Here is a 20,507-nt window from a genome sequence, read left to right on the forward strand (position 1 = left end):
CAACAGGTCCAGCCGCCTTGCTGGACCCTTCCTCTAGGCTAGGGTTCTGTGAATGGAAGATTCTAACTGTTCTTCCTGCTTCCTCAGGGGCCCAGAGCTCCTGCCTAGGGCTGCTGATTGGGAAGAAGAGTTGGAGTTGGAATGCACTCACAGTTGGTGAGGTTTCATGGGGAATATCTGGCCAGAAGTTTGGTTCCAGTAGTCAGGTGTCAGGATGCCTTCATCCAGCCATTCATCTCTGTGTGTCTTTCCCCAGGGTCTCTCACTGGGGACTCTGGAAGCACAGAACAGGGTGTGGCTAAGGAGGGAGAAGCTGGGCTGTGGCATTTGTCATCCATCATTCCCCAGCACTTACTGCCAGTGACCCAGTGGATCTGATGTGGAACCACTTCAGTAGCTAGCAAAAGTCCCAGAGCAGGTGCGTCGTCCGTTGAGTTCTGGTGGCTCTGGCATTAGCCTGTGAGGGCTTGCTTGTCTTTATGGGCAGTTCCGTTTGCAGCAGCTTGTCCAAGTCCTGGAGTTTGAAGGATGGAGCACCTCCTCTGTGCCGAGCCCAGTAAGGTGTCCAAGTCCTGGAGTTTGAAGGCCCACGTTAATCCCAGGAGAGGGTCAATCTGAAACGTGCTTGGCAATCTCCATTCTGATTTCTAATACTCTTAGGATACTTTGTCTTGGGAGGCTGGTGTCCTCCAAGACCTATCCTCTCCAGAGAGCTTTGGTTGAGAGTGCGAGTTTTAAATTCAGAATGACCTGTTTGAATCCAGACCTATGACTCAGTAGCTCTCACCTGGGGCACTTTTTAAAAAAGTCTCTTTGGCCTCAGTTTCCTCATCTGTACAATGGGGGAGAGCCAGGGTACAAATAGGGTAAAGTAGTTATCTAACACCTGACAGTATACTAAGCACCCAGCACATGGTGGAACTCTCCTGCCTGTACCCCCTCTGATGCTGACCTTCGTCTCAGGTGACAGGAACACCCTCAAAAGGCTTTGACGAGAAGGCATACTTGTCAGCCAAGCAGCTGAAGGCTGGAGAGGACCCCTACAGGCAGCATGCCTTCAACCAGCTGGAGAGTGACAAGCTGAGCCCAGACAGGCCCATCCGGGACACTCGCCATTACAGGTATGGCCTCCATTGTGTGGACCAAAAAGAAAGGCTGAGAAAGGACCAATATTGTTCAGCTTTTTTTTTTTTTTTCATTTATGTACACTTAAGAAATGAGGAAGATTCCCTCAGTCTCAGTCTAGTGATTTAGACACTGAAAAACCCACACCCCAGCTACATTCCTGCCTCCCATATTCTGTTGGCCTACTCGGGGTCAATGAAGGTCATGGAAACCCCCAGCTGGGACCAGGGAGGCCCCTCAGCATCTCATCTGGCATTCCAGCAAGAGCGACATGCCAGGGGACCACAGGGAGGCTTGGGAGACAGGTGAGCAGGCAGCTGAAGTGGGGCCTCCAGCCCTGCTCCATGCAACCGGTGGAGTGCTCTGACCGTCCCCCCCCATGGCCCTTCTCTTCCTCCTGCCCGCCTGCCCCACCTCCCCAGCAACAGCAAGCGCTTCCCAGTCACCCTTTCACCCAGCACTCAGTGTTCCTGAAATCCTATACTCCTCTTTCCTCCCTTCCCCGTTTTCACCATGAGGCTTCCTCTGCCTGAACGCGCCTCCCCCACCCCACCTATATCCTTCAAGTCTTGGCTCAAGGTCCTCTCCTCTGGGAAGGTCCCTCACCAACCCCAGCTAATTCCAGGCCCTTCTCTGTGCTCCATGCAGACATTTAACAGAGCCACCAGGTTACTGTTGCTGATCCACCACCCACCCACAGCTTTGAGTGACAAACAGGAGCTGCACTGGACCCAGCTCTGTACACAGAGATGGGATGGGCCTCTGACTGGCCCCAGTTTGAGAGTAGACGAGAGTGACTCTGGAAATAGCTACTCCATAACACAAAGGACACGTGTGAGATGAGGGTTCAGGGGGACTGGTTCTCGAACCTTCCTGGTCACTTGGAGGCATGCCTGAGGTCTGGAGGCTCTCCAGGGCTGAGGGGCCCTGGCCCCCTGTCCTGTCACTCCAGCACTGTCAGCTTCCCCTCATGCTACCAAATAAGTCAATAATCCTGCTACTAGGCAAGGTCCCCCATCCAGGTCTGATGGCCACATCCAGGCCTCAGTCAACCCTGGGGCAGTCCTCCCTCGTGACTACCTGCACTGCAGATGAGGTTAGCATGAAGCTCCTCTTGGCCTTTTATAGGAGCCCTAGCCATGGCTGACCTAGTCCCTACAGCTGGGAGGATCTGCTGTCCCAAATCTGTGACTTGAGGGCTGGCCTGAATCATTTCTGCACACCCTCTTTGCTCATTCACACCCTGAACCTTCTCAGGTGTTCACTGAGAAATTGAAAGATTGCCTGCTAGGCATGATAACTCATGCCTGTAATCCCAGTGAGTTGGGAGGCTGAGGCAAGAGGATTGCAGGTTTGAGGCCAGCCTTATCAACTTAGTGAGATACTGTCTCAAAATAAATTATATTTTAAAAGGACTGGATATGTAGCTCAGTGGTAAACCGCTCCTGGGTTCAATCACCAGTCTTGACAAAAAAAAAAAAAAAAAAAAGAGGGATTGGCTTTATTAAGGCTATGAACATTGTAAAATAAGACTCCTTACATCCAAGGCAGTGGTGAACTGGTGAGGTGCCGTATGCTGCCCCAGGGCCTCTCTGAAAGCTGAGGTGGATCAGGGTGTAAATGTGTGCATATGCACATGTGTGCAAGTGTGTGTGTGTGTGTGTGTGTGTGTGTGTGTGTGTGTGTAGAGGGAGCAGAGGCTGGACTGTGCCTCCCGTGATGGAGCCCCTGTGCTGTGGGGCAGTTTCCACTGGACTCCAAACTGTCACAAAACAGATCCACTAGGATTCCAGAGAAAATCCCACCAGCCAGACAAAGCAGGGGCAGGGGACAAACCATCTGGTAGTCCTGGCTCCCTGGAGCTGGGTACCATCCTCACTGATCTACATCTCAGAGGAATACAAGGGGTGGTGGGAGTTCAAGTCCACCCTCCAGATAGAATGTGGGTAGGTGTGCCCCCTTCAGGGAGAGAAAGGCATTGCTACCAGATTTCCTCCTTCCCGGGCACCTAATGACCAGGGAACAAGGACAGAGAATGGGGCCCTGGAAGTCAGTGCCAGGAGGCTGGGTACCCTCATGCCCCTTCTCAGCTAGCCATGTCCACTCCTGTCCCCCAGTCTACAGGCATTTGGGAGCAAGCACTTGGGAAGCGTGACTTCTCAGGGACAGAGAGAATGTCCCTCCCCCATGGCTGCCTCACATCTTTCTCAAGGAGAATTATTTTAGAGCCTTGAAGGATTTTTCCCATGGGGGATCCAGGCTAGTGGGACTCCTGCCTGGCTGACCGGCTGCTCTGCAGGGCAGGAAATGGGCCTGGGAATTCAGGCTGGAAGCTGCTATCCGTGGGATGAATTCTATAATGAAAAAATAGTCACTGCTGAAATAGTCAGACAGCGATTGTAATAAAGATGGCTTACGAAAACCCGCGGTGGCAGTCGCCTTCCCGCCTGCCCAGGAGCCTGCATAAACCCCAGGGGGGAAGGCTGGTAGGAAGGGTGATTTCTAACTCCCCTTCCTGAGGACGGGGAGCCAGTGGTCCAAAAATGTGTGTCTGTGGATGGCAGAGCAGGGTAGAAGCAGGGTGGCCGGAGATGCTCTTGTCTTCTCTGAGGCTGGTTTCCCCTGGAGCCACTGGTGCCTGCCCCCTGCCTGGTGTCTCCCACAGTGCTGTGCGCAGGCAGAACAGGGATGCTCATTAGGCAGGTGGGAGTGATTCCTCCCCAGATCCTCCCACAGGTCCTGAGGTGCAAGAAGGGAAGGAAGAAGCCGCAGGGGACCAGAAGACAAAAGGGAGGTGGTTTTCCATTTTATCCTCTATCCCTATGTTGTGTCACCAGACTGCCCCATCTGCAGGGACAGTTTTTTTGTTTGACTCCAGGCAGTGCCCTGGGGCCTAGTGTGTGTGTTTGGGGGGGGGGGGCTGAACAGCAGGGAGCCCTCCCAACAGGCAGAGGGTGTGGCTCTGGGTTCTCTAGGGTTTGGTTAGGAGCTCCCAGGTCTGGAGATGCCCCCAACTTGCTGCTTCCCTCCTAAGACCCCAGGCTAGGTGGCATCTTGGGGCCGGGCCAGTGTGGGCTAGAGCATGGTCCGGAGAGGCAGGGAGCCTGTGTCCTGGCTTCCAGCTTGCCTTCCCTGCCTCACAGAAGTATTGTAAGGGGCACAGAGTGGACAAAGAGAAACATGGAGGCTGTCTGAGGATGTCCCCATGGCTGGCCTCTCCTCCCTGCTCCATTTTCAGTTGCCCATCGGTGTCCTACTCCTTGGACCTGCCAGCCACCAGCATCATTATCACCTTTCACAATGAGGCCCGCTCCACACTCCTGCGCACGGTGAAGAGGTAAGGCCAGCCACCCACCTGCATTTCATTGGTGCCATTCCCCCAAAGCCTCGGGGGTCTGCAGTGCCTCTGGCCGGGCAGGACGTTGAGATTGAGATCAGACCATGTGAAAGCCAGTGAGCACTGGGAGGATGAATCCTGTCCTTCCAGGAAGCTGGGGCTAGTGTGTACGGGGGTCAGAGAGATCCCAGGAGTCTACAAGGAGTTGAAGACAAGGTCAGGTGTCCAGGGTGAGGGCAGAAATGCAGGGGGTGGGAGCAGAGGGAGGCGGGGATGAACAGAGGCCTCCAGAGGTGGGGGGGCAAACCCCATAGGTCCCTGTTGGTGAATCAGAGAAAGGTGTCCCTCTGTCCTCCTAATCCTGGTCTTTCCGTCAAGTTCAATCCACTCTTGACCCATTTCCTCAATGAACTTAGACAAGAATGGGATTCAGAAAGGAGTGCTCAGTGGTATTCCATGGATTAAAGAAACTTGGGTGTCCCTTCCCAGACAAGGGGGGCAGAAGAGGGACAGAGGAAGGGCAGGGGGCAGGAGCTCCTTGAGAATGACCTTGGGGTCAGCAGGAGTCTCGCCAGCCTTCCAAACAGGCAGCTCCACCCAGCTGGGCTCCCAGGGTGGCTTGGTGAGCCTCAGGCAGCTCAAGTAGCTCCTGCCCTGACCACCCCATGAATGCAGTCCCCCAAGACAAGTGCAGTTCCCTGAGGGCCCAGGCAACAGTGCCAACCAGGTCCTTAGAAAAGCTCAGAGAGCTCTTGCAGGAGCCCAGGGAGTTAGCAAGCAATTGACCATGACCAATGTGCTGGTCCTAGAGCTGGGTGGTAGGAGAATCCCATGTCCAGGGAGGTATAAATAGGAGGTTGCCCCAAATCCAGACTCTGTCTCTGTCCCCATTGCTGCTCCAGTGTCCTGAACCGAACTCCTGCCAACTTGATCCAGGAGATCATCTTAGTGGATGACTTCAGTTCAGACCGTGAGTATACACCTTCCTGTCTGCACCGATCCACACCCCACCCAGCCCGTTCCCCCAGGATGCCCAGGCAAGCTCTCTTAGGCTTGGCCTGGCCTGGCACACTGACCTCTTTGCCAATACCTGAGATCCTTGGTCTTTCTAGGAGCCCTCCCAGCCCTGGTGCCAAAAGAGGGGGAAAGTGTTGCTGCTTTGGATGGGACCCCAGTGACACGACATGCTTCAAACAATGGAAACAATATAAACAGCATTCTTCATAATTCTAACTGCCAACATGCAGAAGAGTGCCCCTTCTTTCTAGGTCTATGAGAATTGGGCCAAGGACAGGCATGGTGGCACACAACTGTAATCCCAGTCACTCAGGAGGCTGAGGCAGGAGGACTGTAAGTTCTAGGACAGCCTCTGCAAATTAGAAAGACCCTGCTTCAAAATGAAAAGGCTGGGCTGGGGATGTGGTTCAGTGGTAAAGTGCTTGCCTGGCATGCATGAAGCCCTGCGTTCAAATCCCCAAGCACCAAAAAAAAAAAAAAAAAAAAAAGAAAGATAGAGATGTAGCTCAGTGATAAAAACAACAACAACCACCACCACAAAACCTCCTGGGTTCAAATCCTAGTACTGCAAAAAAGACTAGATTTGAGAGCTGGGCCATTGCCCATTGCTGGTGCTCTCCGGCACTCCCTGGGGTGGGGTTCAACTGATGTCATAGGTTCAGGCACTCCTGTCTGGGACTGGGGACAGGACAGTCCTTTGACCAGTAGTGATGACCATGGCCCTCCATCCTTCCCCATCCCACCCCTTTCCCCAACCTGGAATGGGACGGCCCCCGGTGCAGCCTAACCACTGTGGTCTGATGCCCATATCTGAATGAACCTGCCTTCCTTCCCTCCACCTCAGCTGAAGATTGCGTGCTCCTGACCAGGATCCCCAAGGTCAAGTGCCTGCGAAACGACCGGCGGGAAGGTGAGTGCTTGGACCTCAGGTACCCTCTGGGTACCATGTCATCTGAGCCAGTGTGGTCCTGCCTGACAGCTGGGACCAGGGTCTGCAGAGGACCCTCCTTGTATCGCCAGTCAGCCCTGTCAGCACAACCTAGGCACCTTGCCGTCCTTCTGGATGCTTCCATTGTTCCTTCTGAGAAGCAAGGCAGTGATGGCGCTCTTTCTGCCTTGGAAGGAGGCTGTAAGGATGGAATGGAAGGGCCTTTGAGAAAACTGAAGGGAGGATAAAGTAGCTGTGAACTCACCTTGAATCCAGAGGTGTTTGGGAACACCAGTGACAGCATAGCATCGTGCTCAGCCCTCAGGGGACACATGAGAAGTACAACAAGCATGGTCCAGGCTCTTCGAGGGGTTAGTGTGTGGCCAAGAGTCAGAAATCACCACCCCACAGGCTGGTTATAGTCGGATAATGTGGAGGTAGGAAAGCAACAGGCTTTTGTGCAGGGGTGGCCTGAGGAGGGTGTTGGGCCTGTGAGACCCAGGAAGGGAGCAGAGGAGGGCATGCCTGGCTTGGAGGTGGTGCAGGCGCAGGATGCATACGTGTGTGGTGCTCACCCATGCCAGGCATTCACGGAGCCTACGCTGTCACATCCCATCCTCATAATGCCCCGTTGTCCCCATATTTTAGACAGGGAAGCTGAGGTTTCAGGTGGTTCTGTAATTTGCCCAGGGTGATGAATGGAGGATCCAGGAGTCCACCCAAAGGCCAGCTTCTTGTCCTCTCCCTCTGCTTCCACTTCCTTCCTGTGAGAATCCAGTCCTGGTCCATAGTGGGGAAAGGACAGTGAATTTTGATGTCAAAAATGTTGGGCCAGGCATCGTGGCCCACGCCTGTAATCCCTGTGGCTCAGGATACTGAGGCAAGAGGATTGTGAGTTCAAGCCAGCCTCGGCAACTTAGTGAGGCCCTAAGCAACTCAGCGAGACCCTGTCTCTAAATAAAATATTTTTTAAAAAGGGCTGGGGATGTGGCTCAGTGGTTAAGCACCCCTGGGTTTAATACCTGGTAACAACAAAAAAAGCCTTGGAAGCCATAAGAGAGCATTTAGAGTTGGGAAGGGAAGGACCCTATTGTTGGGAGCCACTGATGATTTGAGAGCGAGAGAGGAATGTGATGGGTGACTTAAGACCCGGCAGGCCAAGGGGCCATGGGGATATTGATGAGGGAGGAATTCAAACTGTCATAGAAGTAACCAAAGAGAAATGTTTCCCAAACCACTGCATTGTAGGGGCCATCAGCCTGTGGAGGCTGCAGATTATTTTTTTCCAGTTGTGGGGATTGAACCCAAGAGGGTTCTCCTCTGAGCTACATCCCCGGCCCTTTTTATTTTGTTTTGCTTAGTTGCTGAAGCTGACCTCAAACATGAACTTGCATTTCTCTTACCTTAGCCTACTAATAGGCTTTTGGAAAGATGGACAGCTGGTTTGATAGATACAGGCTGAGAGCTGGAGAGAGGTGTGGCCAGGGACATCTCTCCAAAAAGTGATTGTATTCAGAGGCCTTAGAGTGAGGCCCTTCTTTCTCGCAGCTCACAGGACATGGATGGCTACTCTGGCAAGGGCAGGACCAACTGGACTTCCTCTCTCCTGACCAGATAGGTCCACAGCCCTGAGCAGGAAGCTGCCAGAAGCAAGGCCATTCTTTGCCATCTGTGAGCCATTGGTGAGACTGTCATGGGATGGGGATGGAACCGCGGAACCTAACATGAGTAGGTCTCCCAGGCGCTGGTCTCTCCCCTTGTCATCTTGGTTCCTCCTGACAGGCAGGGCTCAGTGTATCTTTCTGAATCTCATAGATAAGAAAACTGAGACTCAGAGAGGCTAAATAACATGCTCAAAGTGAGTGAAGGGGTTGGCACACAAACTCAAGCCTGTTACAATCTAGAAGATTCTCTCCATGTCACACCTGGTGGTGCGCCTGGAGAGGCCTGCCCAGATGTCCCCAGGTGGAAGGGGCTTTGTGCTCTGGTTCCGCCTCAGTCTCAACCCATACTTTATTGTATTTTCCACTCACTACACTCTAACGTAACGGCACTGTCTGGTGTATGGAGGGTGCTCAGGGAGTGACCTTGAACAATGACAGGTGATGGATGGAAGAGAGGAAGAAAGGGTAAGGAGGAAGCAAACAGATGTGCAGAAGGAAGGCCACTGACAATACCTCAGAGAGCCTATGCCCATAGGGGCTGAGGGCCCTGGGCAGCACATTGGCTCAGTTCTGGTGTCAAGCGCTGCTGTCCTCTCCCTTTGCAGGGCTGATCCGATCCCGAGTTCGAGGGGCAGATGTGGCCGCAGCTGCCATCCTCACCTTTCTGGATAGCCACTGTGAAGTGAACACGGAGTGGCTGCAGCCCATGCTGCAGCGGGTGAAGGAGGTGAGCTGTGTGTTTCCGGGGCAGCTGGCTGTCCTTTGGGACAGAGGGAACTGTCTGTGATGTCGGGCAGGCATTGTGGGAAGCCTCATAGATCTGCTTCCCCTCTGAGAGACTTCACAGCATTGGGCTTTCTCATCTGAAAGCAGGGGTGACTGTCATGTTTGTCCCATGGGCTGTCGCGAGAACCACATTGGATGGAAGCCTGGGTAAGCGAGAAAGGTCCCTCTGTGAATGGTGTTACTCTTCTCCTGAGAGAGGGGGAGCTTGTGGTCAGGTTGGGAAGCCCTGGAAGGAGGCAGGAGAGGCTGAGCCCTCAATGGGAGGGGAGGGTGGGGGCTCCTTCCATGTGCTTGCTGTTCTCCAGAGTGGGAGGATTTGGACAGATGGCGAAGAAGGATAAGGCAGTTACAACTCAACTAGAAGAGGACAAATAGCCCAATTTTTAAAAAATGGGCCAAGGATTTGAATAGACATTTCTTCAAGGAAGATACACAATGAGCCCATGAAAAGATGTTCGACTTTATTAGTCATTCAGGAAATACAAGTCTAAGCCATAACGAGATCCCACTTCATAGCTACTAGGATGGCTATAATCAAAAAGAGGGACACTAGCAAGTACAGGCAAGGACGTGGATAAACAGGAGCCCTCAGATATTGTTGGCAGGAAGGTACAATAGTACAGCCACTTTGGAAAACAGTCCCCCCAAATTTAAATAGAATTCCTAGCAGTTCCACATGGAAACAAAAACTACATCCACATAAAAACTTACACACAAGTGTTCAGAGCGGCAGTATTCAGAATGCCCAAAAGATAGAGAACCCTATCATCTGATGACTAGATACATAAAATGTGGTGTGTCTGTGATAGAATATCATCCAGCCAGAAAAACACATGAAGTGCATCTGTGTGGTACAACATGAATGAACTTTGAAAACCTTGTGTGAAGTGAAAGCTCGTCACAAGAGCCCATATATTATATGTTCCATTTATAGGAAGTGTCCAGAAGAAGCACATTCATAGAAATAAAAAGTAGATTAACATTTCTTACTGGGGTGACGAAATATGCTGGAACTAGCCAGTGGTGATGGTTGGACATACTAAAGACCACTGAACTGGACGCTTTCAAGCTGTGAGATTATAGCATGTGAGTTCTGTCTCTGCACAGAGATGTCTATGAGTAGGAAGCAGTGAGGCTGATTTAGTTTTTAAATGTTGAAACAGGGTCTCACTAAATTGCTGAGGCTGATCTTGAACTTGCAATCCTCCTGTCTCAGCCTCCTGAGTCGCTGGGATGGCAGGCGTGCTCCACAGAGCCTGGTCTTTATTTTCTTTTTACAGCACTTTTCACCCCTGAGCACAGACAGGCCATGGGACAATCCCCCCTGAACAGCCCCCTCCCTAGGTTTTCATTATCCTGAGGGTGTGGGAACTGAGGCGTGGGGCTGGAGCACAAGTTAGGGACAAGAGCGATTTGAGGGTGAAAGCAGAGTAGATGAAGAGAAGAGGGGGAAAAAGAGGCACTGCTTTGTGGCCCCCCCTGGAGAGCAAGACACAAAGGGGGCTATAAAGTGAGACTAAATTTTGAATATGGTTTAAGAGAAAGTGTTGAGAGCTTTGCCTGAGGTTTACCACGTAATCCACCTCTCCCACAAAACAGCAAAGCCCACATTATTCACGGGTGTTTTGCAGTTGGACTTGGGTTCTGGGGGGTGGGATGCAGGGAGTGGCCAGCCTTGTAGTGGATGTGGCCTGAGAGAAGTGGCACCTGTCCCCACTTACCTGGGGATCCTAGGACCTCTGCCCTCAAGTTGCTGGTGGTCCAGCTGGGAAGACTCACCCGAACATGTCCCGCGGTAAGTGGCAGTAAACAAAAGTCCTGCTCAACCAGTAACAAGAGGGCCAGCTCACACAGCACCTGAGTCACTGTCCCAGGAGTTGGGACACTGTCTCACACTGATGGTGAGAGCAGCTTAAAAGAGGAAGAAATCCTTCAGCTGGTAGCAGTCAGGGAGATGAGATCCCAGCAGCCTTGAAATGATGGGACAGGAAGAGGCCAGGGAGCATTGTGCCCTAGGGACCCAGGAGGGACCTTCTAGGAGCCTGGTGTGGAGATGCACACAGTTCCTAGGAGCCTGTCAGGGTTCTGGGATGGGCCTGGGCTGACTACCCCACGTCCAAGGAGACCTTCTTCCCAGAGAGGGGCTGGGCCTTTTTTTTCCCCCCTTTTTGCAGAGGGTCTCACACCATCTCACACCCCCTTCCTAGGACCACACCCGTGTAGTGAGTCCCATCATTGATGTCATCAGTCTGGATAATTTTGCCTACCTGGCAGCATCTGCTGATCTTCGTGGAGGTAGGTCCTGCTCCCAGGGAAGGGGCTCGAGGTCTGAAAAGAGGCAGGTGAAGGAAGAAGAGCCCTGGGTTGGAGCTCTTCCCAGCTATGCCAGAGTCTTGCACCACCCCAACCCTTCCTTGCAAAGATAAAATCAAGAGGGTTTGGATGGAGCCCTGGGTACAAGGGCAAAGGGCCTGAGCTGGCAGTTGCAAGTTTCTGGAACAATCAGTGACAGAGCCGGGCTAGTCACTCATCTCCCCTCCCCAAGCACTGGCACATCCTTTCCAAATGCTGCCAGCCCAGAGACCATGGCCACAGGTCCTGGCAGAAGGCCACTATGGGACAGCTGTCTCTAGGGTAAGGGAGGGGGAGCTCTAAGCCTTGTGTGAATTCCTGATATGTACACCCCAGAGGTGGCCAAGGCCTGGCTGTGTGATACGGTGGCTGTCGGCCACATTTGGCTATTGAGCTCTTGAGAAGTGGCTCATTTTGAAAACTGATGAGTTGGAACTGAGATGTGCTATAAACAAAAACAAAACAAAACAAAACAAAACAAAAAAAAAAAACAGACTACGGCAGTTGGAATTTCCAAGACATACTATGAAAGAATGTAAAATATGTCATTAGTATTTTTTTATAGGTTGCAATGATATTAGTTTGGATTTATTGTATTATGACTATTTTATTCAAATTAACTTCATATGTTCTTATATTTTGATATGGTTCCTAGAACATTTTAAATTATGTCTGTGGCTTAGGTTTGTGGCTTGCAGTATATTTCTTTTGGAACACTCTGGTCTAGACTGGCACTATGCTGTCCCGGATAATAGATAATAGCCCCATTTAGCTGTTAAAGTTTAAATTAATTAAAATAAACTAAGACTTAAACTGATGATTCAGTTTATCAGTTGTAGCAGCCACATTTCAAGTGCTCAACAGCCACATGAGGTCCCGGCTACCACATTCATGCTGATAAAAAACAAGTATACCACTGCAGAAAGTTCCTGACCACCACTGGTCTAGAGAAGAGCTGGGGGCCATAGTGGATTTCTTCTGTGGGGCCAGTACTCCAAATAATGGACTTAACCATTAGCTAGATCTTAGGGCTGGTGGGGTTCTGAGGGGCCAGACATCTCCCCTTTGGAAAATCACCCCAGTGCCCTGGCGCTTGCTGCTGCCCTGACTGGAATTCCCTCTTCCAGGATATCTTCATGGATCCACCCTTCATTCAGGTCCCTATTCAAAACGTGCCTCTTCAGAGAACCTTTGCTGGTTACCTTTGTTTTGGGGGTTGAGGTACTGGGCATTGAACCCAGGGGTGCTTTATGCTTTACCACTGATCCATATCCCCAGCCCTTTTGATTTATTTTTTTAAAAACGTCTGAAATAGGGTCTCACTACATTGCTGAGGCTGGACTTGAACTTGTGATCCTGCCTCAGCCTCGTGAGTCGCTGGGATTAGAGGCGTGCTCCATGGTGCTTGGCCTTTATTTTCTTTTTAAAGTACTTTTCACCCCGACTGGTGTACAGAACCCTTATCTATTTACCTTTGGGGTGTCTCTCTGGTCAGCAGATTGTAAACCCCAGGAAGGCAGGGCTTGTCACCTTCTGAATGAGGGAGTGACTGCATGAAGGGCCTCTACCATTGGGCTCTGATCAAGGGAGACTCTGAGGGGTGGCAGAGTGAGGGGATAAGCAGGTTAGCTCTGCCCTAAGCCTGTCCTCATCCTGCTCTTTCCCTTAGGATTCGACTGGAGCCTGCATTTCAAGTGGGAGCAGATCCCTCTGGAGCAGAAGATGACCCGGACAGACCCCACCAGACCCATAAGGTCAGGGCTGCCATGAACTCTGAGGAGTCCCCTTTCTCCCTGGGCCAGGGGTCTGGGAACTGGGAGGTACTTGGGAGGACCGACCGGTCACCAGGGCTCCTGAGGGTGCACAGTCTCAGTGCCAGCTCTCTTCTGGGTGCTTGAGCCCTGCAGGGACTGAGAGGAGGGGCCAGAGAGCCAGTCAGACATCCTGCCACAGTGACTCTGCAGGCAGGGACTTGGATCAAGTGGCCTTGGGTCCTGGGGCTCTTTAAAGGGCTCCTGGCTTCTGCAGCTCACACATTGCTTCTTCTCTCTCTTTTCCCCCAGGACACCTGTCATAGCTGGAGGAATCTTTGTGATTGACAAGTCTTGGTTTAACCACTTGGGAAAATATGATGCCCAAATGGACATCTGGGGGGGAGAGAATTTCGGTAAGTTGAAAAATAATAATAAACACAACAGCAATATTAATAACCCTGACAAGCACATCCTAAGGACTTAACCCATATTAAGTAATTTAATTCTCACAAGGATCTGGGGAAAGTACCATGATCTCCATTTTACGAATCAAAAAACTGAGGCAGAGAGAGGTAAAGCAATTTATCCACAGCTATTCAAGAGATTTAGGTATTCAGGGAGAGCCTGCGGCCACATGGTTAGGTGTGTGTGGAGGGACATAGTGACTGAACACAGACCACAGCTGCTTCCCTACCAGAAGGGCTTGGGGGGTGTGCAGCCCATGGGTGATTACATGTGATGATGGCCCTCCCACCTGCTCTTTGACCCTAGGCCAGGGAAAGTCCCCCCAGGCCTCCTCCCCTTCAGAGATTGCAATGATAATAAACTGAGGAGGAATTGAAATGCAGGCCACAGTGCTGGAGGCATAATGCTGTGTATTCTTGGGTAGGAACCCTTGAGACCCAGAAGGATCAGGAAGCTGCCTAGTCCTCCCAGAAGCAGCAGGGAAGGAGACAGTAGGGAGCTGGATCTGCTGCCTCCTCAACACTGGCTTCTCAGCTGGGTGTTGGGGCTGCAGAGCACCCCAGAGTGGTCACCTGTCACCTGTCGGAGCCCAGACTCCAACTCCAGCCTGTGTGGGCTGTGTGTCCTTGGTTAGTTAGTTAGTCAACTTTTTGAACCTCAGTTTCTTTGTTTGCAAAATGGGAAGGAAAGGGCCCTCTCCCCCAGAGTGCAATTAAATGGAAATCAGATTGAGTAAGTCCAGGCAGGGTCCAGATGGCGCCCTACACGGGTTTTTAGGAAAGGACCTATTTACAGTGCGGTCACGTTACACGGACTGGGTCAGTGTAGTTCTGGGTGGTGCCACAACTGCAGAGAGCTGTAACCATGGATAGGTAGGAAAGATGGAGAGGGATTACCCTCATGGGTGTGGTGCCCGGGGGAGGGCGTGAGGATAATCCCTCCTCACCCCTCTGCCATCCTAAAGGAAGCCCAGCAGGGCAGCCCACACAGGGTGGAGAAGGGCAGAGCCACCTGGCAGGTCTCCAGAAGCAAGGCCATTCCTACCCTCACGGTCCTTTCCTACTGTCTCCTTTTTCATCCTGACCGGGTTTCTGGACCAAGGACGGGAGGTGTCCCACCCATTTGACAGGTGGGGAAACAGGTGGCACTGTGTCTCAATCAGGAAATGGCATGTCTGACAGGTGTATGCAGCTCTCCTAGCAGAGCCACTGTGTCAGGGAAATGCTATCAAAGTCAAAGTGTCTCTGAGAGGTTAGGAGCAGGGCTCTTCTCCCTGCCTGGGAAACCCAGGAACCGTGGGCTGTAAACAGTCCTGCTCAAACCACCCTGGTGGAGATGGTTGTCGGCTTTCTCCACTTTGTAACTTACTACTGGAAAACGCTGCCAGGCAGGCATTTGGAAGAGTGAATTCTGACAGCTGGGGTGTAGTGACTCTTCCATCCTGACCCCCTTTCATGTGTTCTGAGCCCCAGTGACCTCCTCTGTGTCCTGGGACTCAGCCTGAAGGCAATGTGGGCAAAGCCAGTTTTGCAAAAAGACTCAGAAAACTGGAAAAGAAACAGCCTCTCTGCATCCGGAGGCAGGCCTGCCTGTCTCCCTCCCATTCTTTCTTCCTTCCGTCCTTTCTTTCTTTCACGGGGGACTGACAGAGACAAGTGAATGATCAAATAGCCAACTCCAGACTCTGCCTGAGGCGAGGGCTCCGAGTTTGGGGAACTTGAAAGGAACACTGCTGAGTGGTTCTGCCGAGGGTTTGTTTCTTACAAGAAATTCAAAGAAACGTCTGTGCATTCAAAGAAATGTCTAGGTGAGCTGCAGTGCCCAGCCAGTCGGCTGTGGGACTAGTTTTGAGGCATGAGACTTGTGTCTCTGGTGGGTTGGAGCCTTTCATTTCATTCCTCTGTTGAAGGAAGGAAGATGCCCAAACTAAGACGTGTTCCTGTGTCCCCTGGGACATTCAAACTCAGGAATCCAGAGGCCACCTTGAGTGGGGATGGCAGATGTGAAAACTTTGGGATTCTTCTTAGGGATAATTTTATTTTTATTTGATTACTTATTATAATTATTATCATTATTGGTGGTACTAAGGATTGACCCCAGGAACTTGTGCATGCTAGGCAAGCATTCTACATTGAGTCATATCTCTAGACTCAGGAATCGTTTATTTTATTAATTTATTTGGGGGGTACCAGGGATTGAACTCAGGGGCACTTGGCCCCAGCCCTGTTTTGTATTTTATTTAGAGACAGGGTCTCTCTGAGTTGTTTAGGGCCTCGCTTTTGCTGAGGCTGGCTTTGAACTTCTGATCCTCCTGCCTCAGCCTCCTGAGCCGCTGGGATTGCAGGCATACACCACCTGCCCAGCCCAGGAATCCTTTTAAAACAGCTGGATTGTGTTCCTCCTCTTCTCAAACCCTGCAAGGGCTCCATGTCACTCAAAGCACCGTGGAGGCCAGGCCCTGCACCATCAGCCTTTCCCCTAAACCACACCCCATGAGGTCCACCTCATCTCCCACTTCTCCAGGCCTCCTACTCTGCACGGCTGCCCTGCAACTCACAGCTCTTACCTCTGGGTATATCCCTTGCTTGTCCCTCTGCCTAGAAAGTTCTTTCCCTAACAGTTGAGGGAAAACAAGCCCATCTGTCTTTTAATGTCAAACCTAGTGTTTATTTGGCTCCTGGGGTGCCCAGGACCCCTGATATTTCCAATAAAGTCACATGAATCACTTGCTCTCCTGTTTTGGGTCTTGTCACAGATGTCCCCCTTTCAGTGAGAAGTTCCCTGATCCACCTAATTAAAAATATAGCCCCCCAACCCACTACCCTTCCTTAGCCCCTGCTCTGCTTAACTCTTCCCCGTGGCCACCATCTGATATGCTACATGTTCTATGCACTTTCTTGTTCACTCATTTTACTGAATTTCTGTCTCCCCCTACTAGAGTATAAAGGAATCTAGAATATGACATATGATAGGTTTTTAATAAAAAGTTGCCTAATGAACTAAAGAATCTGATCCTAAAAGTGTGAATTTTGTGTTGCAATTCTGTAAGTGAGTAGTTGGATGACTTTGGAGAGGTCATTTAACATCGTTGACCTTCACGGTCCTTATTTTAAAAAACATATAGTTAAGCCAATTGTGGTGGCCCACACCTGTAATCCCAGCTACTAGGGAGGCTTTGGCAACTAAGTAAGACCCTATCTCAAAACAAAACAAAATAACGCATAGCTGGGTGCAGTGATCAATACCTGTAGTCCCAGATACTCAGGCTGTTGAAATGGGAGGATGGCTTGAGCTCAGGAGTTCAAGACCCGCCTGGGCAACATAGAAAGACCCCAACTCAAAAACAAACGGATAAGGCTGGGGTTGTGGCTCAATGGTAGAGTGCTTGCCTAGCATGTGTGAGGCACTGGGTTCAGTTCTCAGCCCTGCATATAAACAAATAAATAAAAAAGGTCCGTTGACAACTAAAAATAATTATTAAAAAAACCAAATAAATAAAAAATCACCCCAAAATGGTATGAAAGATAATAATCTGACTTTACATGACTGCAGTAAGAATTAGATTTTGAATGTCGAGAGCATGTACATGGATGGTAAATGCTCCCAGTAAACGGAAGGTGGTTACTTCTCTCGTCATTGCCACTGTTGATAATAGTAGCAGTAATTAACAATAGTTTTGGTGGCATGGGCTGAGCAGGATGAAGTAACTTAACTATATAACAAAGTTGGTCTGGCAGAAATGGAACCAGAGTATAGGTCCTCTGTCCCCCAGTTCTGTCCCTAGTTCTATAACCTCAGTTTCTAGGGAAGCCCATTAACATGACCCACCTTGTATGGATCCAGGTAAGCCAAATGGCCATCCTGGCCCCAGGCCACATCTGAACGCTGCCTGATGCGCACAGTCTGGACAGAAGGGGGCGTTAGTGCTGCTTCCTCCATTTTCCACTCTGCTCATCACTGGGAGGGCCCCCATCCAGGTGTGCCAGGTGACAGCCTCCACCCAGGGACCACAAGAGTCCTTAGGGCCAACTGGGGAGTGGGAAGAGGGATCAAGGCTAGAACTCCTGAGAGGACCAGCCTTTTTATTTTTTATTTAATTATGGACTTTCTGGGGCAGGAAAAAGGTGTTTTAGTGCCACATGCTGTCTCACTCTAGGGTTAACATGAAGGAAAGGAGGAATTAATGAGATTGAGAGGGGCGGGGGTTGTGGCTCAGTGGTAGAGCACTTGCCTAGCACGTGTGAGGCACTGGGTTCGATCCTCAGCACCACATATAAATAAATATATTAAATAAATAAATAAATAAATGTATAAAATAAAGGCATTGTGTCCATCTATGACTAAAAAAAATTAAAATGAAAAAGAAAGAACAGATTGAGAGGCTCAGTGAGCTGCCCAGGAGGGTCCTTGCTATAAAAGGGGATTGGCAAGTGGAGAACAAAGAGGCCAGACCGTGACATCCCTTATGGGAAGCACAGTGGCAACTTCTTGTATCTCCTGATGTTGCAAAGTTTTCTGCAAAGCTCTTTGGGCTTCACCACCACCCTCAGAAGGAAGTGAGTCTCACGAGGGCCTGGATACAAGACCATCTGGAGCTGGAGGCAGGACTGGCACCAACCAGAGAAATGCCAAGGAGCAGCCTGCGGTTTGGCTGGCGGTTGGCTTTCTGGGCTCACGGGTGCCCAGAGCTGGCCAATAAGCAGATGAGTTCTTCCTCAGCTTGTGTCTGGCCAGGGCCTCTGGATCCAGGCTAGAAATGTTTGGTGCAGTTTCCCCTCCACTCATGGTCTTGGTGTCCCTTTAAAACCGTTCCCACTGCTCCCCGGGGCTCAGCCATAGGGCATTTGTGTACATGCATGGGTAAGCATGTGCAAGGAAGGGGACACCCTTTAATCAGGCCCATGAGCTCAACCCCAGCAGGTACCTCCAGGGATACAACAAAGAGAAGGAGGGCTGGGGTGCGGCTCTGTGGGAGAGTGCTTGCCTAGTGTGCGCAAGGCCCTGGGTTCCATCCTCACGCCCCAAAAGCAAGCAAGACAATGAGACAGCCAGCCCCTCTCACCCTCACCCAGTGGGTCTCGTCTTGCCTCCTCATGGCTGCCGTCTCCTGCAGAGCTCTCCTTCAGGGTGTGGATGTGTGGTGGGAGTTTGGAGATCGTCCCCTGCAGCCGAGTGGGCCACGTCTTCAGGAAGCGGCACCCCTACAACTTCCCTGAGGGCAATGCCCTCACCTACATCAGGTAGGTGAAGCGGAAAGAGCCCTGGAGTACCAGCAGGACACCACAGCTCCAGACCCACCCTGATGGTTACTCACCAGGTGGCTTTGGTCTGCCTCCCTCCTTCTCTGTCCTCAGTTTTCCTATTTGCCCTTCCCAGGTCTGACATTCTGGGATTCCACGATGAAGTTGGGAGTGTTACCACCAGTTTTCTCTGGTTTTGACTCCTTTTGTCCATGACAGTCTTGGAAAACTGGCCAAATGACCAAATAACTACTGCCCTCCATTCACTGAACCCCAGGTTCACTTGGTTCTGGATTCCAGTATCCCAGATCATAACTCAGTCAAGCATCTGTCCTTCCCTATCCCCAGCCACGGGGTGCACTTGGTCTTAGGAGAGGGGGCAAAGTCCTAGAAGCCCACCCCAAGACACACTGTCCTGATAGGGGTGGCCAGGGGATGATGGGGAAGTCATGAGCATCCCCTCCTCCTAAGAATGAGTCTCCACCTTCTACAGCCATGCTTATTTATGCAGGGCTTAGAGGAGCAACTACCCAAGTCTAGCAAAATGAGTGATCTAGAGTTTTGTTTGCTTCCCCTACCCCATTTTTATTTTTATTTTTTATAATCATAAAAGTCATGCATGTTTACTGTAAAAACTCAAGCAGTACCAATATGCATACTATGTACATTGATATTATATATTTATTTTTTATGTTATTACAGAGAAAAAAGCAAAAATCCTCTTTACCCATTCTTTCTCCATGCATCCTGATTGTCTATTCGGAAATAACTACCATTACTAGTACATAGTCTCTCATTCCAGACCCTTAACAAGAACTAACTACTGTTAATAGATTGCTGGTCTGTCATTTCACACCTTTAAGTACATTTTCACATATACGATTTATGTATATAGTGAGATATACCCACCATAGTTAAATTTGTGTCTGTGTGGATCGGGTATGCCATGTGATCCTTCAGTGGCTTCTCTGCCACCCAATACTGTGTCATAACGTCCTTCCATGTCAGCACATACTAACCCCAGTCTTCCTTGTCAAAGCTGATGGATATCGACAGATTGTCCTCCAATGAGACTGTACTCACAGAGCTCAACTTTTTTCTTTAATATGTGCTTGGTTTTTTTTTTTTTTTTTTTTTTTGGTACTGGGGATTGAACTCAGGGCCACTGGACCACTGAGCCACATCCCCAGCCCTATTTTATATTTTATTGAGAGACAGGGTCTCACTGAGTTGCTAAGTACCTCACTTTTACTGAGGCTGGCTTTGAACTCTCGATCTTCCTGCCTCAGCCTCCCAGGCTGCTGGAATTACAGGTGTGTGCTATTGCACCCAGCAAATGTTTTTAATCAACAACAACAACAAAAAATCATATAGAGCTCATCTTAATCCTAACCCTCCCCTGTTGTCTCTCTGGTGAACTTGCTCTTTCCTCTTTTAGGAACACGAAGCGCACAGCAGAGGTGTGGATGGATGAATACAAGCAGTACTACTACGAGGCCCGGCCCTCGGCCATCGGGAAAGCCTTCGGCAGGTGGGACCCTCCAACAAGTCTCCCTGCCACTTGTCCCCCTCTACCCATGTCAATGTGGCCCCTGCAACAGGAAGTGGTGTGCAGCCAGGGAGCCACTCATGATCTTCCTGGCAACTGGGCCCTGATTGGGCTCCTCTGGGCCCAGGGAGGGTACACGATGCAGGGATAAGACCCTGGTCCTTGAAGAGCATGCGCCTCATGGGGTGGGCTGGGGACAGTGAGAAAAGGCTTGCTGTGAAGGCAGTGCCATCCTCGGGCTGAGCTGCGTGCAGGAAGAGGGGCCTCTTAGGGAGGGGCTGTCTGTGGAA

The 20,507-nt window shown here is 50.7% G+C and overlaps 1 protein-coding gene across 1 annotated transcript in view; it reads left to right on the forward strand.

Annotated features, from left to right (window-relative positions):
• The window catches only part of GALNT16 (polypeptide N-acetylgalactosaminyltransferase 16), an 87,040-nt gene that overhangs the window by 52,104 nt on the left and 14,429 nt on the right, over window positions 1-20,507 (forward strand). The window contains exons 2-11 of the mRNA XM_081291734.1: window positions 964-1,121; window positions 4,364-4,462; window positions 5,365-5,432; window positions 6,324-6,389; window positions 8,677-8,798; window positions 11,065-11,152; window positions 12,879-12,963; window positions 13,273-13,376; window positions 18,542-18,668; window positions 20,107-20,199. Coding sequence (XP_081147860.1) covers window positions 964-1,121; window positions 4,364-4,462; window positions 5,365-5,432; window positions 6,324-6,389; window positions 8,677-8,798; window positions 11,065-11,152; window positions 12,879-12,963; window positions 13,273-13,376; window positions 18,542-18,668; window positions 20,107-20,199 — 1,010 coding nt within the window. The remainder of the gene's footprint in view (window positions 1-963; window positions 1,122-4,363; window positions 4,463-5,364; window positions 5,433-6,323; window positions 6,390-8,676; window positions 8,799-11,064; window positions 11,153-12,878; window positions 12,964-13,272; window positions 13,377-18,541; window positions 18,669-20,106; window positions 20,200-20,507) is intronic.

This window comes from Spermophilus citellus (assembly GCF_964194105.1).
Source record: "Spermophilus citellus genome assembly, chromosome: 4".
In the NCBI taxonomy this organism is placed as follows: domain Eukaryota; kingdom Metazoa; phylum Chordata; class Mammalia; order Rodentia; family Sciuridae; genus Spermophilus; species Spermophilus citellus.